Source organism: Lactuca virosa, chromosome 4 (assembly GCF_052849685.1).
Source record: "Lactuca virosa cultivar CGN04683 chromosome 4, Lactuca_virosa_CGN04683_v6, whole genome shotgun sequence".
NCBI lineage: Eukaryota > Viridiplantae > Streptophyta > Magnoliopsida > Asterales > Asteraceae > Lactuca > Lactuca virosa.
Genome location: NC_136429.1, coordinates 365526158 through 365541302, shown reverse-complemented (window position 1 = coordinate 365541302; position 15145 = coordinate 365526158). Strand labels below are relative to the sequence as shown.

At 39.3% G+C, this 15145-nt stretch overlaps 1 protein-coding gene across 2 annotated transcripts; it reads left to right on the top strand.

Annotated features, from left to right (window-relative positions):
• Positions 1–6699: 6699 nt before the first annotated feature.
• LOC145108710 (Zinc finger C-x8-C-x5-C-x3-H type family protein) lies at positions 6700–14817 on the top strand. Of its 2 annotated transcripts, none has more exons than XM_079045785.1 (10): positions 6700–9952; positions 10128–10314; positions 10421–10571; positions 10640–10700; positions 10875–10949; positions 12362–12446; positions 12535–12808; positions 13163–13205; positions 13278–13381; positions 14160–14817. In XM_079045785.1, the coding sequence occupies exons 1-10, from the start codon at positions 6811–6813 to the stop codon at positions 14610–14612; spliced, it is 4575 nt and encodes a 1524-aa protein (XP_078901911.1). In that variant the 5' UTR covers positions 6700–6810; the 3' UTR covers positions 14613–14817. The 2 variants fall into 2 exon arrangements, with proteins under 2 accessions (XP_078901911.1, XP_078901910.1); XM_079045784.1 differs by having other exon boundaries at positions 10640–10730.
• The last annotated feature ends 328 nt before the right edge of the window (positions 14818–15145 follow it).

The following is a 15145-nucleotide window of genomic DNA, read 5'->3' as shown; positions in this document are numbered from 1 at the left end:
ATCTTGACTACTTCCTCCTGTGTTACCTCGATCATCCTGAGGACATGATGTAACACCTCATTCCGATCCCAATGACAATCCAAACTCTTGGAACGAAACTTCATTGCGCAGTTCCTGCAAGCGTTGCACTGGATCCGACCCTGCTGGCCTCTCACAAGTTGATCCAAACTCTTGGGTCTCCACCCAAGACCCTCCAATACATTCACCTGACCTGATCCTCTCTCATTTAGGTACTCCTAATCAATCTTCCATCCTCGGTCCTGAGATCCATATCATTCAGGGTCTCGCACCTTGACACACTCAACAGCTCAAACGCCCACGGCTGAACTACAGAAGCTGGAGAAACCTCTACTCTAAACCGGCTATAAACTATTCCCAAGACATAGTCTCCAATCCCAAAGCGCAATAAATCGCATAATCAATCCTTGCCGCCAGATACAAGAGATCCAAGGATAACCAAACCTTAGCTCCGAAGGGGTAGGAGCTCGTGCGAAAACACTTCCCATATCCTTAGTCCAACGCGGACTCAACTCCCTGGTGGTCCTTCCACTAACTGGCTCACCACCGGAGCCGGGACCAAACCCTGGTCCTTCCCCTTATGTGCTCATCCGCATTCTGCATATCAGCTATCCTTACGGTCCAATCATAACCAGAAATTCTCCTTCCCAGGCTTCTTAGATTCTCCAAGACTTTCCCCGATTCGAGTATGGATCCTGTGCTTTTAGTAGTACGGGCCCAATACTACCTTCCACACCTATCCATACTTTCCTCCGGAATCATCCTGAATCCTCTAAGTCACCTACTCCCATGATGTACCAAATGCCTGCTAAACAGCAACATAATATCCACCGAAGCACCTCCTAGGCTCCCCCTAGGTTCCCAACCTCACCCAGTCCTCAGCTGCTGAAAGATTCCCAATAATGTCAACTAGCTACCTTGTGAATATAGCCATATGTAGCAGAGATCAGATAATCCTTCAAGTAAAAGACTCAATCCTAGAACGGTTAGACTCAAACGAGAGCTGCGCAATAGGGCCAAATCCATCACTCTGAGATTATCCAACCTGTGCCACATGTGACCTAGCATATTCACTTAGTAGCTAACTCACATTGCTAGAAGTCTCACAAAGCACAAAGCAAGCAGCATTCGGACAACGGAAAGCTAACCAACATATTCCAAACAAACAATTCTACCTATACATATAATTCACAATAAGATAACTCATGTCACTAATCTCATCTTGGACTTACCCTAGGATAATCCCCGACCCACGAACTATAATAGAACATTCGGTCTATAAACCACGACCCGTGCTGTCCACAACCACCCTCGCTGTCGGCTGCCTTATGCATGTAAATTATACATAGAACAGGATCCAATAGACTGTCGAATAATAGACTCTACCCTAAGACCACAGGAAATAAGGTCAAATCAGCTATTCTAAGGCTATAAGATCCTAACCGTATACAATTTTCAAAACATACACATTGCAGTTACAAATACCAATTATCATTCTCATTCTAGCATGACATCCAATATCCTCATGGCTACAAGCACCACACATCAGGCCAACCTATTGCTGACTACTCAGCACTAGCATGCAAGTCTACCAGCTCATACAACATATACAGACATCTCCCCAGCCCTAACTAGCATGCGATTCACAAATTCATAATCAAATCATAACAAATAACAAATGTGGGTATTCTGGGGAAACTTACTTGAGCTCGGCTGATTGCATGCACCACACCCTTTCTTGTCTTAGAAAACTTTTCCTTTAAAAACTTTACAGATCCTTAGTTTGAGTTCAGACTCACCCGAAAGTATGTCTAAATCCCTCAAACCAAGGCTCTGATACCAACTTGTAACGACCCAAAAATCAAGGGTAAAAAATTCATTTTTAATATAGCTAAAACATTGATACCGTTTATTACAAACATTTCAAAACATCATTAAGTAAAACATTTATCAGAGTTCATCCCAAAATCATTCATTGTGGAAATCATAGGTGTGTGCACTGCGATCAATCCGAGCCCTTCCTTTCCAGAACGATGATACCTGAAACCATAAACAAACCTGTAAGCACGAAGCTTAGTGAGTTTCCCAGAGCATACCCGCCACAATCCACATAACACATATCATATTAGCTATAAAGCTACACATACCACATAAGCCATGCATACATAAAACCTAGGAAAGCCATGGGCTACCCCACATGGTCTTACTTCCAATGCCATGGGCTACCCCACATGGTCTTTACCTAGGACTGCCATGGGCTACCCCACATGGTCTTACATCCAATGCCATGGGCTACCCCACATGGTCTTTACCTAGGAAAGCCATGGGCTACCCCACATGGTCTTACATCCAATGCCACGGGCTCCCCCCGGGGTCTTCTATGCAAGTATCACAAAGACAACTAACATAATACATATCATATAATCACTAGCATACCACTTAGCATAAAGCTAACTATCATACCACATATCTCTACTACAGCTAGTGTAACACATAACATAAAATGGGCCGACCTTGGTGCCTTAGACCCATTGGTATGGTGAGAAGACTCACCTGGCACTGCTGAAGCTTCCTGCATGAATTCCTTAGTTGCTGCCCCGCCAGCTTCCCGAGCTATCACTCCCAATCAATATACCCAATTAGCAAGTGAGCCCCAATACCATAATCCTTAATCCATGCACGGGGGTAAATGACCATTCTACCCCTGACCCAGTATGATCCAAACTAAGGCCCAATCCCAAAACAAAAACCCAACACTAGGTAGGCTTTCCAAGCCCACTAATGGCCCAATTTGCTAAATTGGGCCCAATCCCTCTAATGAGCCTTACCTTAAGCCCAAACATATTCCTGGTCCAAAACATCTGACTTCTGATGGTCCACTAAGGTCCAAAGGCCCAAAGTCCACTGCTTGGCCCAACCCAAGGCCCAAAACAGTCCAAGCCCACAACTGATGAGTACGCAGGGCGTACTCCCTTGTACGCTAAGCGTACTGGCTGAAGGTGGTATACGCTGCGAGTACCTGCATTTACGTCCAACGTACTCCTCTGTTAAGCTACTTTTTCATTAAGTGCTTAATACTCCATTCCAGTAGCTACAATTATAGATCTAAGTCCTCTTCGACATCTTAATCCATAAAGTCGAATGCTTTAAGCCTTTGCATGGCTTAATGACTCCCAAACACCAAAGATGAATTTCTAGAGGTCAAAATCACTCCCAAAATGTCTTAAAACTTCTTAATACCTTAAGACCTCAGTCCAAACTCCCAGATCTGATTTCAAGGGACCTTTTAAGTCATAAAGTTTCCAACTTTATGACTTAGCATAACTCAATGGGGTCCAAACCAAAACCCTAAGTCCCAAAATTCATCAAATGACCACTAAATCATGCATGGAAGGTTTATACCCATCAAGATCCAAACTTTGTGACCCCATAACCTCAATAAGGACCAAATATAGAGCTTCAAAGGTTCTGGAGTAACTTCTACTCACAAGAACCACCACAAAGGGACCAAAACCATAACCAAAAACCACCTAGCTAGATCTACATGAAAGAGTTGTCAAGGTTGAGACTTTATACCTCCAAAAGCTTGCAAAGTTGATGAAGGTTCTGGATCTAGAAGCTTGACTCCAACCATAGCTTGATCACCAAGTTCCTTCTTCTTCAAGGTCCAAACATAACAAGTCATAACCCAACTAGATCCACATGAGAAAGCCACCAAGATCCAAACTTTATACTTTATGGAGTTAGATCAATATGATTAGGTCTTGGATCCACAAGCTTCAAGCCAAGCAATGCTTCCTCAAGGAACTCCTTCTTCCACAATAAGCACCAAAAACCCACTAAATCACCAAAAAGCTCAAGAATCACTCAAATGGAGGCTAAGGGTCGATTTCTAGGATTTAGAGGGATGGAGGCTGAAGATATTAGGGTTAGGTTATGAGATAAGGAGCTTAAATAGGCTCCAAGACCCTAAAATAGGGTTCTGATCTGACTGAAGTACGCCCACCGTACTCCTGGGAACCTTCGCGACCATCCTGGTCAGTACGCCCAACGTACTGCCTTCTTCACTAGTACGCCCCGCATACGCTTTGTGTACGCCCCGCGTACTCGGCTAAGCCTGAAAACCACGAAACTTCCGAAGGCCATAACTTCTTCGTTATAAACCCGATTCCGACGATCTTTATATCCATGGAAAGGTGACGAGAAGCCCTACACTTCTAATAACTCAAACATTTCTTAAGACCTCCCGAACAAAAATCCATTTTCTACAAAATCCCGAACTAACAATTTACCGAAATACCCCTAGACTCCCAAAATACGAACCGAACACCCAGATCACTTCTAATGCATCACCCGCACCCAAATGGGCCTATACCTTACCTTCCCAAGAGCCATAATCCTAATAATGACCGACCTTCGAGTCACAGCCTCAGACTAGGAGTCAATTCGGAACAGAGCGTTACATATGTGTAAGATGAAAGTAACTATGCAATCACTTGTTAAAGTGACGATTCCAAACTCGGGCAGCGCTTCGCTTCTAACAATTCTATTTTCCTTCGGCGAAACCTAGTATCATTACCGTTAGATTTTAGTCTAATACTTATAGCGACTATTTACGAGCGATATTGTTTTATAGTGTTAAACAATACTTTTCAACCACTATGTACAGACAGGGGCCAGACATGAAACATCGGAGGGCAGGACCATTTTGGCATTATAGAACTTATGAAATCCAACAACATTATGCGGCCCTTCAAACCAGCTTCCCCGTACCGCGAGTAGTTAAAAGATATTATAATAACACTTTGTATATTATATTTTATAATATATATATATATATATATATATATATATATATATATATATATATATTGTTTATAAGTTCATAATAACGAAAATAAACTTAAACATAAGCTATACTTAAAGTAGGGTAATCATAACTTACTTATAAGAGGGTTTGGCTAGGAACCAGGCTCTGCGGGGGCAAAACTTCCTAGCCGAAAGCTCTTCTTCTCGGAGCCGTCTGGCGCTCCAGGACTCGCCTCTTAGCACTTGGGAAGTACTAAGGGTTGGGATGGGTTTAGAGAGAGAGAGAGAGAGAGAGAGAGAGAGAGAGAGAGAGAGAGAGAGAGAGAGAGAGAGAGAGAGAAAAAGGCTAAGGTGTGAAGAATATGGGAGGACCTCACATGCTATTTATAGGAGCTGGCATGCGCAGGTACGCTGGGCGTTCCTCGGAGCTACGTTGTGCATACCACTATGTTGCGCGTACGAGGGCTACGCTCCGCATACGAGGGGGCACGTGTTGCGATCCGAAGCGAAGTCCGTGGGAGCAAGCAAGGGCCGAGATTCAGCCACGTTACCCTCCTCGCATCAGCTCATTCCCGACTTCTACATTCCGTTTTCACATACGAGCTCCGTTTTCGATGTTCTTTATATCCACGCGTAGGTGGCGACGTACTCTACAACTTTCGTTTAGACTCCGTCGGCTAATTTTGACTTTATTTTTAAAGTTATATTTTAACAGGCCTGAACATGTAAAGTCCGTTAAAAATTCGTAACTTTGTCATCCAACGTCCGTTTTCGTCTGTCTTTATATCGTTGCGATCTTATTAACGAGATCTTCATTTATCGTTTAGATTGTGTCGGCTAAAAATTGGTCGATCTAAAATTCGAATTCCGGGCTGTGCATTGCTATGTTAAATCTTAGAAAAATCATAACTTCTTCATACAAAGTCAGATTTGGACGTTCTTTTTATGAACGCTCTCGGTTTAACGTATAATACGATTTTCGTTTAGATCGCTAAGGCTAAAAAGTATTTTATCGCAAACTCACTTTTTACGATTTCCGGTGTCGTGCCGGTTTTGCCGTAAAACTTCGACAGATCATAACTTCTTCGTTATAACTCGGATTTCAGTGTTCTTTATATGTACGGAACCCTTGTGACATATACTATAACTTAGTTAAGATTATTTATTCTAAATAATTTTCTTTCAAAAAGTCATTTTTTTATGCTTATTGTCTCTAAATTGACTAGCCCGAATCTGCAGGCATTACACGTCCCATTGTAGTGGAAATCCACTGCAATGAAGTTTCGATCACTGGGAGTTGATGATGATGCCATTCTTCAGAGACAATGGAAGGAGACAAATAATTCGTGCCCTAATTAAGTTTAAGGAACAAATGCGATTTCGACTTCTACTTTAATGAGGGGACAGTCAACGTCATTTCCACCTAATACTCCTTTAATGGGTATTAAAGTTCAAACTTGTGAAACTCGCTAAAACAGGTGATACGGGTAACATTTACATTTTTCAACAGGTTCAAGGGTTAATAAACCATGAAAAAGTTTAGTGACCAAATATGATCAAAAGCTAAAGTACGTTACCCTCTCAAGTCATTATAGTCGAGTGAAGTGTGAAACCGACAACAAAAAGATTACAAGTTGGTAACGGATTAATGCCGATAAATGGAAATGTCTCCTCAACGATGATGCAAAATAAGAAAAACAAAAAAGTTTAGAATTAAAATAAAAAATATTATATTAAAAATGACTTTTGTGGCATTAATGGATTTAATTAAATCAATTATTTTTTAGTAGATCATACAAAATGTATTTCATGAAGGAAGTATAATGAAACATGAAGAAGTGGGAGGAGTATTTAAACTCGCCCGTTAATAGCCAGCCGCCCAAGAAACAAGAAGGGTAAAAGAAAACCAATCCGCACACAAACAACTCGAAAAGTCAAAACCCTGCGAACCGCTGTCGGCCGTCCACACAGCGCTGCCCCCGGATGGAATTCCCTTCGTTCAACCACCACCACCATCATAACAGGTACGTTCCTCCTCCTCCACCAACGAATTTCTCAGATGACCGTCCCAATCTTTACCCTCATCACCAGCAGCATCTTCTCCCATCACTTCATCTCCCCCCTCCTCCGCCGCTTGCATACCCTTCCCTCCCTCCTCCACCACCGCCTCCGCTTCCCGTCCCCCCTCCACCACCATCTTACAACCCCCACCAATCTCACTTCACCTTTCTCGACGCTCAAAACCCCTCGTTTTCCAATCACGGCCGCTCTTCCCCTCCCCAACCTAGGTTTTCCAATCAGTCTCATCGATTTGATTACCGAACGGATTCTTGGTCGGATTCGCATAGGGTTCCACCGGAACTGACTCACCGCAATCCTATTTTACCCGATGAGCACCATCGCCGCTTGTATTCGCCTGATCCCCGTTCTGAAAATCATTATAAACCTCATGTTTCGGAACGCGTTATCCCTTCTAGTAGGTATAGAGACGAAAACATCATCAATGGATATGCCAGTAGGGATGCTAGTAATATTGTTTCACAGGAGCAACAAGTTTTCCGTGGCAGTTCCAATAATGATGACCATCAGGGTCGAATTATTGATCGTTATGCATCCGCCCAAGCTACTGGTTCTAATTCTAGAAATGAGGATTTTGTGGAGAAGTATGAGCCTCGTTACATGAGTAATTCTGAAAACGAGAGAATTTGGGATCATCATGGTGAAGATTCTAGACGGATTCATCAAATAAAGGGGAAGAAAAACGAATTTGGTAATAATGATGGGGTCGTGTTTGTGTCCGGTAGAGAGCAATCACGAGATTACGAATATGAATCCAGTAGGGTGAATAGGGTTAGGGAAGGTAGGGAAGAGTTTAAGCAAGTACAGAAGAGGAGTGTTTTACTTAGGATAGGCAGACCGAACAATACTAATAGGAACAGAAGCCATGATCAACATTTCTCTAAAGCTCACATGGTTGAATCAAATAATAGTAGTTTTAGGGGTAAAGATAAAGACAGAGATCATGCAAGTAAGGATTCTGATCATAGGATGGAGGGAGACAGAGAGCACAGCCCTGTAGAGCTCGATGTGTCTTTTAAATCGAATGCCCTAGTAGCCAAGGCTGTTGTAACACCCTCGAGTCCTGTGATTGGTAATAACAACACACATGTTAGGAATAAAAAGACTAAGAGAGGCTCTGAGTTTAATTCACCATTAAAAAGATCGGGAAGCTCCTCCAATGGGTTAGACTGTCCTTCTAGTTCTGAAAAGGCTCCAAAACAGCAAAAGCTTAGCCTTAAAGATCCAGTTTTAGGTCAGGGTGCTGCCACTGGACCCTTGTCATTTAGGCTTAAGAAGAAGAGGAAACTCATTAACTTTAAAAATAGCCCAAGTGTATCTATTTTTCAGCTGGCAGAGAAGGATAACAAATCTGTCAAGGGCCAAAACAAGAATTCCCCAAGTGCAGAATCTACTCCATCCACTTTAGAAGAACCGATTTCCAGTAAAGTGGTTTCAGAGAAAGATAGTTCAGAAGTTGAAATAGATGATGGTCTGGTGAATGATCTTATCCAAAATGAAGTCTCATTGAATCTTGAAAATGATACTCAACAGGTATCCACAGAAGGCACTCCTATTTCTGCTTCATGTGGGCAGGATCAAATCCAAATTCAGAACTGCCCCACAGAACCTTATGCTAGTTTTTATGCTTTTTCAGCCGATGAGAATGTGAACAATGAATCTGTCAAAATCCAAGAAATGAGTACTTGTTGTGCTTGTTCAGATGAGATTATTAATCTAGTCCCTGAGAATGGTAACACAGTAGGTTTTCTTGATGATGTATCAAGAAAAAAAGAGGAAACCCTATTCCCTGAAGATGGTACTCAAGAAACTCCAAATGCCATTGCCATTGCTGAAGATAATGCAATTCTTACTGGTAGAAGCAATGAGGTTTCAGAAATTCAGTCCCCTGGTGAGAATCTACAAAATGTAAATAGTTCAATCAAGGTAATTTCATCAGATGAAGATGAAATTGTCGAAATTGTAGAGTTAAATTCTGAATCAGTCGAGACACAAAGACCTGACCATAGGGAAAGGGAGCCTATGCCTGAAGATGAAATTGTTGAGATTGTAGAGTTAATTGAGACACAAAAACCTGACTATAGGGAGCCTATGCCTGAAGATGAAGTTGTGGAGATTGTAGAGCTAAATTCTGAATCAACCGAGACACAAAGACTTGACCATAGGGAGCCTAGTACAACACCACCCTCATCGAGTATTCTTTCTAGACGGCCTGATGAGAAATCAGGGGAACCTATGCTAACCAGTATAGTTTCTGGTTTTCCAAAAGATGAAACAACATCTAATTCTAATTTGGGTAACAATGATGTAAATATTTGTGAAAAGTTTGTACCTGAGCCTGTGGATGGTGATACATCTGTAGAGAATTATTCCAAAACTAGTATAAAACCAAGTCATTTGTCAGGAACCAAGACAGCCACATCAACATCTCAGGGATTGAATAACAAAATACCAATTAAGAGACCGAACCCAGCAGTGTTTTCATCGCCAGTCTTCACCAATTCAAGAATCAATAACCCTTCAAAACCCCCCCGAACTTGGCATCGATCTGTGAACAATACGTCTTCCTCTTCCGTTCCCCGACCAACCAAACAAGTTGGAGCAGTTCAGAATGCTTACATCCGTAGTGGCAACACGCTTGTTAGGAAAGGCAGCCCTGTAACTACCACCATTTCCAGATCCTCCATCTATCAGTTGAATCCTTCAGGCCCAAGCCCAACTGAGACAAGAACAGGTGCTGTTGTGAGGCCCAAAACACCACCACTATCAGGTTATACTGCCACCAAATTACCGGATTCTACAACGGTTAAGTTTTTGCCATCTTCGCCACTGGAAGATCAGATTTGTTCGGAAAGCCACAAGTCACTAGATGCAGGAAAGAAGATAGAATATGTTAAGCCAAAATCCAACCAGCTGGTTGCAGCTACGAGTAGTGTTCAGGAGTTAGACAAGTCTTCTGATGGATACTATAAGAGGAGGAAAAATCAACTTATTAGAACATTGGTGGCTGATGACTCAGTCCCAGATGTGAGGAAGGCTGCTAAAGGTTTGTCTTCAATTTCTCGATTCTTTTACATATATAATAAGGATTATTGACATTATGATTAATAAGTTACATAAACATGCAATTCAAAATCAGTATTAGACCCATTTCTTTTTCTTGATGTTTTGTGAAAATAAACTTCTCTTGCTTTTTTTTCTTATGTATAATTAATTTGCAGGTATGTTTAAGAAGTATAGAAATTCAAGATTCTCTTCAGTCTGGACACTTGGCGCTCAATCATTGGGAAAAGACGGTGTTTCATTACGTCAGAAGCTGAGGCCGCATCTGTTTCCATGGAAAAGAACAAAATTTTGGGGAAATGCTTCAGCTTCCATGCACAGTAACAGCTCGTCATCTTTGCTTAGGTATATCTGCATCATGAGTTTTTTTTTTTCCTTCATATCAGCTGGCTCTAAACCCTATATTTTATTTATTTATGTTTGAGAAACTGTGATTTGACTGTTGTTCCAGTCGCAAGTTGCTTGTTTCAAGAAAGCGAGAGATGATCTACACAAGGTCAAAGCATGGGTTTTCTCTCCGCATGTCAAAGTTATTAAGTGTAGGCGGGTCGGGTTTAAAATGGTCAAAATCCATAGAAAAGAACTCAAAACAAGCTAACGAGGTGTGTACTATTTATTTATAATTAATTGTATGGATATATGTTTGAACTGTAATTATGGTGTATTTTAGGAAGCTACGCTTGCAGTTGCAGCAGCTGAGAAGAAAAGGAGAGAGCAGCAGCATCTTAAGAGTAGGAATAATAATAATAATAATATGTCGAGTAAGTCAGTAAGAGGCAGCCTCCTGGTAGGCCAGAATATTATTAGATGGATGCTTGAGTAGACATCTATGTGTGTGGCAAAGGCAATCAATCTCATATAAAAATTGCGTTTCTTTTTTTTTTTTTTTTTTTTTTATGTGGCAGGAGATCGGATATTTCGTATTGGCCTGGTTAGATACAAAATGGACCCTTCAAGGAGGACCCTGCAAAGGATTTCAGGTGGTTCAGTCCTGGTTAATAAATAATAGCATCATATTCATACCTGCTTTACTTGTTTTTTGATGGCTAAATGTAGGACTCGAATTGAATTGATGTCAATGGGACAAAAATTCTCCCACCTAAAATAAAAAGTTGGAAATAGTCTGTGCAAAAGACGTGATATCCTCATCATCGAAAATAGCCTTAGAATGCTTCTTCACTTCATCTAGCCTTATTCTACTCGTGGGAGATTGGATATGAGTTGTGAAAACCGTGTTTATGCAAACATACATATATTTACACACATCATTACATAATACATATAAGAAATGTTGACTTGTCTCAGAATGAGAAATGCTTTAGACACCATCTATTTTAAGAATTATTTATCTTGTCAGGAATGCGAGGATAACATATATATATATATATATATATATATATATATATATATATATATAATTCCTAGGCAATGATATTCTAACTTTCTCAAGAATTGTTTGATATTTTTTCTTGACAAAATAGAATTCTTACATACCATACATTACCCCCTATATGGCTATATCCCTATGACTATGATCCGTATAGTTCAGGTAAAGCCACACAGGAAGATTATGTACAGACGCTGACAGTGTGTGGGAATGGGAACTACTTTGCCATTTAGATATTCTTTCTTTTCACTCTCATTTGATGTCTATGACTGCAGGAAAAATACATTATTAAACCTATTATAGCTTATGAGCACAGTTGCAATCAGCTCCTGTTTTAACATGATTATAATTCGTATTAATAACCTCATTCATATCCAACTAACTCAATATAAAAAAAAATGAACTTAGAAATGTGATGTTGTCTTGGCGGAGTTTACAGTGTTGCTATATAGGATGAGGATGTGGGTATACCTACAAGTTTATTGCTGTATTTATTTAGTATTTAGCCTATAATTTTTATTCATATGGTCTTTAAGTGGTTCTGAAGTCCTGTTAGTTAGTTAGTTAGTGGCCACTGGCAGACTTATAGAGCAATCTTTTGCCTAATCTTACTGATTTGGTGTAACTTGATACTTGTAGGTAGAGTTTGATCAGGAAAGAATTGAAGGATTCTACCACTGTTTGTTTTATCTGATAGAATGGAATGAGATGAAAATTTACTATACAACATATTTTTTATTTTGTCAACTTTAAAAAAAAACACAAATCTTAGTCTAAATTTCATGATTTCACTAAAAACAAAAAAAAAATTATTTTTTGGAAAATATGTTGTTTACTAGAATCTTAGTTGGGTGGTTTCGATGAGCTTTTGTTATGATTTTATATATAGTTGTAAGCAAATGTATCATTTAAGCATAGTTAAATAATTTATTGCATTTAAAATATAATGAGTCATTCATTTGGGTTTTGCTTATTGGATTCCATCTTAACTCATATCATATGCAGATGAGGAAGCTTCAACTTCCAAGAGTTCAAAAGAAGAGATGAGGAGGTCTTACGTGCCAAAGAGATTGCTGATTGGCCATGATGAGTATGTTGTTATTATAATTGTGGGTTTTTTAAGATATGATTAGTAGTAGTAGCATAGAAATTTGTAATGGTGTGATTGGCATTGGCAGGTATTTACGTATTGGAAATGGTAACCAACTTGTTAGAAATCCAAAGAGACGAACACGTCTGTTTGCTAATGAGAAAGTTCGATGGAGCTTGCACACAGCCAGATCAAGGTTGGCTAGAAAGAAAAAGTATTGCCAGTTTTTCACAAGGTTTGGCAAATGCAACAAAGATAATGATGGGAAATGTCCCTACATCCATGATTCATCTAAAATTGCAGTTTGCACCAAGTTTTTGAAGGGTTTATGCTCCAATCCACATTGCAACTTAACTCATAAGGTAAGCTTTATTACTCATTTTCCTCATGTGCTTTGACTGATTTATTTATTACATCATCCTACTTACAGCTACCAACAAATTTGAAAGTATAATGTAGATTTTTCAAAATGCAATTTTTTTATTTATAAAACAAAAACGCAAGTGCAATGCTGTTCTGACTTCTGAAAGTAGGATTAAACAAGAGAAATGGAAGTAGGCTGTTTTTTGCATTTAGTGTCGTTTAAAAATAACCCTATAAAAGTAAAAAGTCCACTCTTCTCATGTTTCATCCATGTAACAAACATACCCTTCTTACACGTCTGTCTTTATGAAGTTACTTTCTGTTTTATGCTTTGTTATTGACATTTTATCCAGGTCATACCTGAAAGGATGCAAGATTGCTCTTATTTTCTGCAAGGTGGGTTTACTTTTTTATGGCTTTCACCTATTTATATATAGAGATGAAAATTCTAAACTAAGTTTGTGGCAGGATTGTGCTCAAATGAACATTGTCCTTATAGACATGTAAACGTGAACTCAGCTGCCTCTGTTTGTGAAGCTTTTCTCAAGGGTTATTGTGCTGATGGCAATGAGGTAGTCATGGAGTGGATATCATATCATCTTTCTCATTTTACTAATTTTCTTTCATATTGGGGTGGGGCTAGGAATCAAACTTGATATCTTAAAAAATATTCCTATAGAAAACTAATAAATATGAAGCTGAAAAGAATTCAAACAAAAACTAATGAACATCAATGTCTATAACTTCCTTCTAATAAAGACGTAATATCTTTATTCTTTCTGCCTTGCCTACGCCAATGCCTGGCCAGACCTTGTGTCAAATGCTATATATATATATATATATATATATATATATATATATATATATATATAATAGAATAGTCTGAGGGTTTATGCTATCCTTAAGAAGAAAATATAATGCAAGAAATAGCAAATTACTTGGTTGTATTTATTTCTTTATGATTATACTTGGAGTTTTCCATTTGTACTTTAAAAAACTGCCCAAAAATAGCATTTTTTTTTCCCGTATTAAGAGTAAAATATCCAGCTAAATATGAAAGTAGGATGTGATGCTATGATAATAAACAAATAAATGGAAGTATGTGTGATAAATTTTAATATAGAAGGTTATTGTGGTTTGAGTTATTTGTGTTAAGGTAAGGCATTGTAGTTTGAAATATTTATTTAAGCTAGTTTTATAGCAATGAATCTGGAAGTGATAGTGTCTCTGGAGTTGGTGATAATGAATGGGTTAATCACACACACAACACAAGACAAGACAAGACATGCACGCACACACGCACGCACCGATATTTAATTGTGTAAAATGGATCATATCTCTAACTCGCAGTGTCGAAAGAAGCACACGTATGCATGCCCAGCATTTGAAGCCACAGGCGAATGTTCTCAAGGCACAAATTGCAAACTTCATCATCCTAAAAACCGAAGCACAGGATTGAAGAGGAAAAACCAAAACCAAAAAACCCAGAAACACTCCAGGGGCCGCTACTTTGGGGCAGTTGGTGGCGGTGGGGGTGGGGCCGAGGAGGCTGAGAGACAGCATCATTTCAATTTAAAGGATATCTTATGCCAACAAGGAAAATTGGGTGCTGATTATATCAGTATAGATTTTGGGGATGGGGTAACTGATGAAACAACAACAGTGGGGACTAGTGAAGAAGACCCTTTATATTTAGTAGGTGAAGAAGAAGAAGAAGCCCATCTTGATCTTGATCTTGATCATCTCACAAAGCCTATTGGAATAATGAAAAACTTCAACTTACATACATCTCACATGGCATGATACTGGCAGCTCAGCTGGAAGGACAGCAAAATGATGGGATATTTGGAGAGGAGGAAAAAAGAACAGGAGTTGATTGTTTTGTGTTTTAGTTGTATGTAGACTAGTAGTAGGGGGGTCCATAGGAAATAGATGATAGATATCATGTTTTGTTGATCAATAGAATTTGCAGCACCTTCTTATATATAACATTGTTTTTTTATTTTCATTTTATTTTTCTCTTGTATAAATTGCTATTTTGTTTTGTTTTGGTTTCTAAAAGAATCTTTAGATTTACGTCGCCTTTACTAGATTTCTCAATCTTTGCAACTGCAGCTGCTCTTTCATTTCATATATAGATCAAATTTCTCATCCGGGTCTTAAAGAATGTAGCTCTAGCCTCCAGTTATTCAATTCGTATCATTTTTGTATTTCATGGCATTATTCCCCATAAATTATGGCATTCTCCAATTTGAAATTGAGGAATTCCTCTTTTTTGAAGCTCAAAATCTTGCTAACTCATCGCATCAATGATCAAACTCAAATCAAGATTATTA

What these genes read in the sequence shown, in the direction of transcription:
- LOC145108710 (XM_079045784.1), top strand. Translation starts at nt 6,811, where the DNA reads ATGGAATTCCCTTCGTTCAACCACCACCACCATCATAACAGGTACGTT. An exon ending in TGTGAGGAAGGCTGCTAAAG is followed by an intron (nt 9,953 to 10,127) that starts GTTTGTCTTCAA and finishes ATTAATTTGCAG; the next exon opens with GTATGTTTAAGAAGTATAGA. An exon ending in GACCCTGCAAAGGATTTCAG is followed by an intron (nt 10,950 to 12,361) that starts GTGGTTCAGTCC and finishes TATCATATGCAG; the next exon opens with ATGAGGAAGCTTCAACTTCC.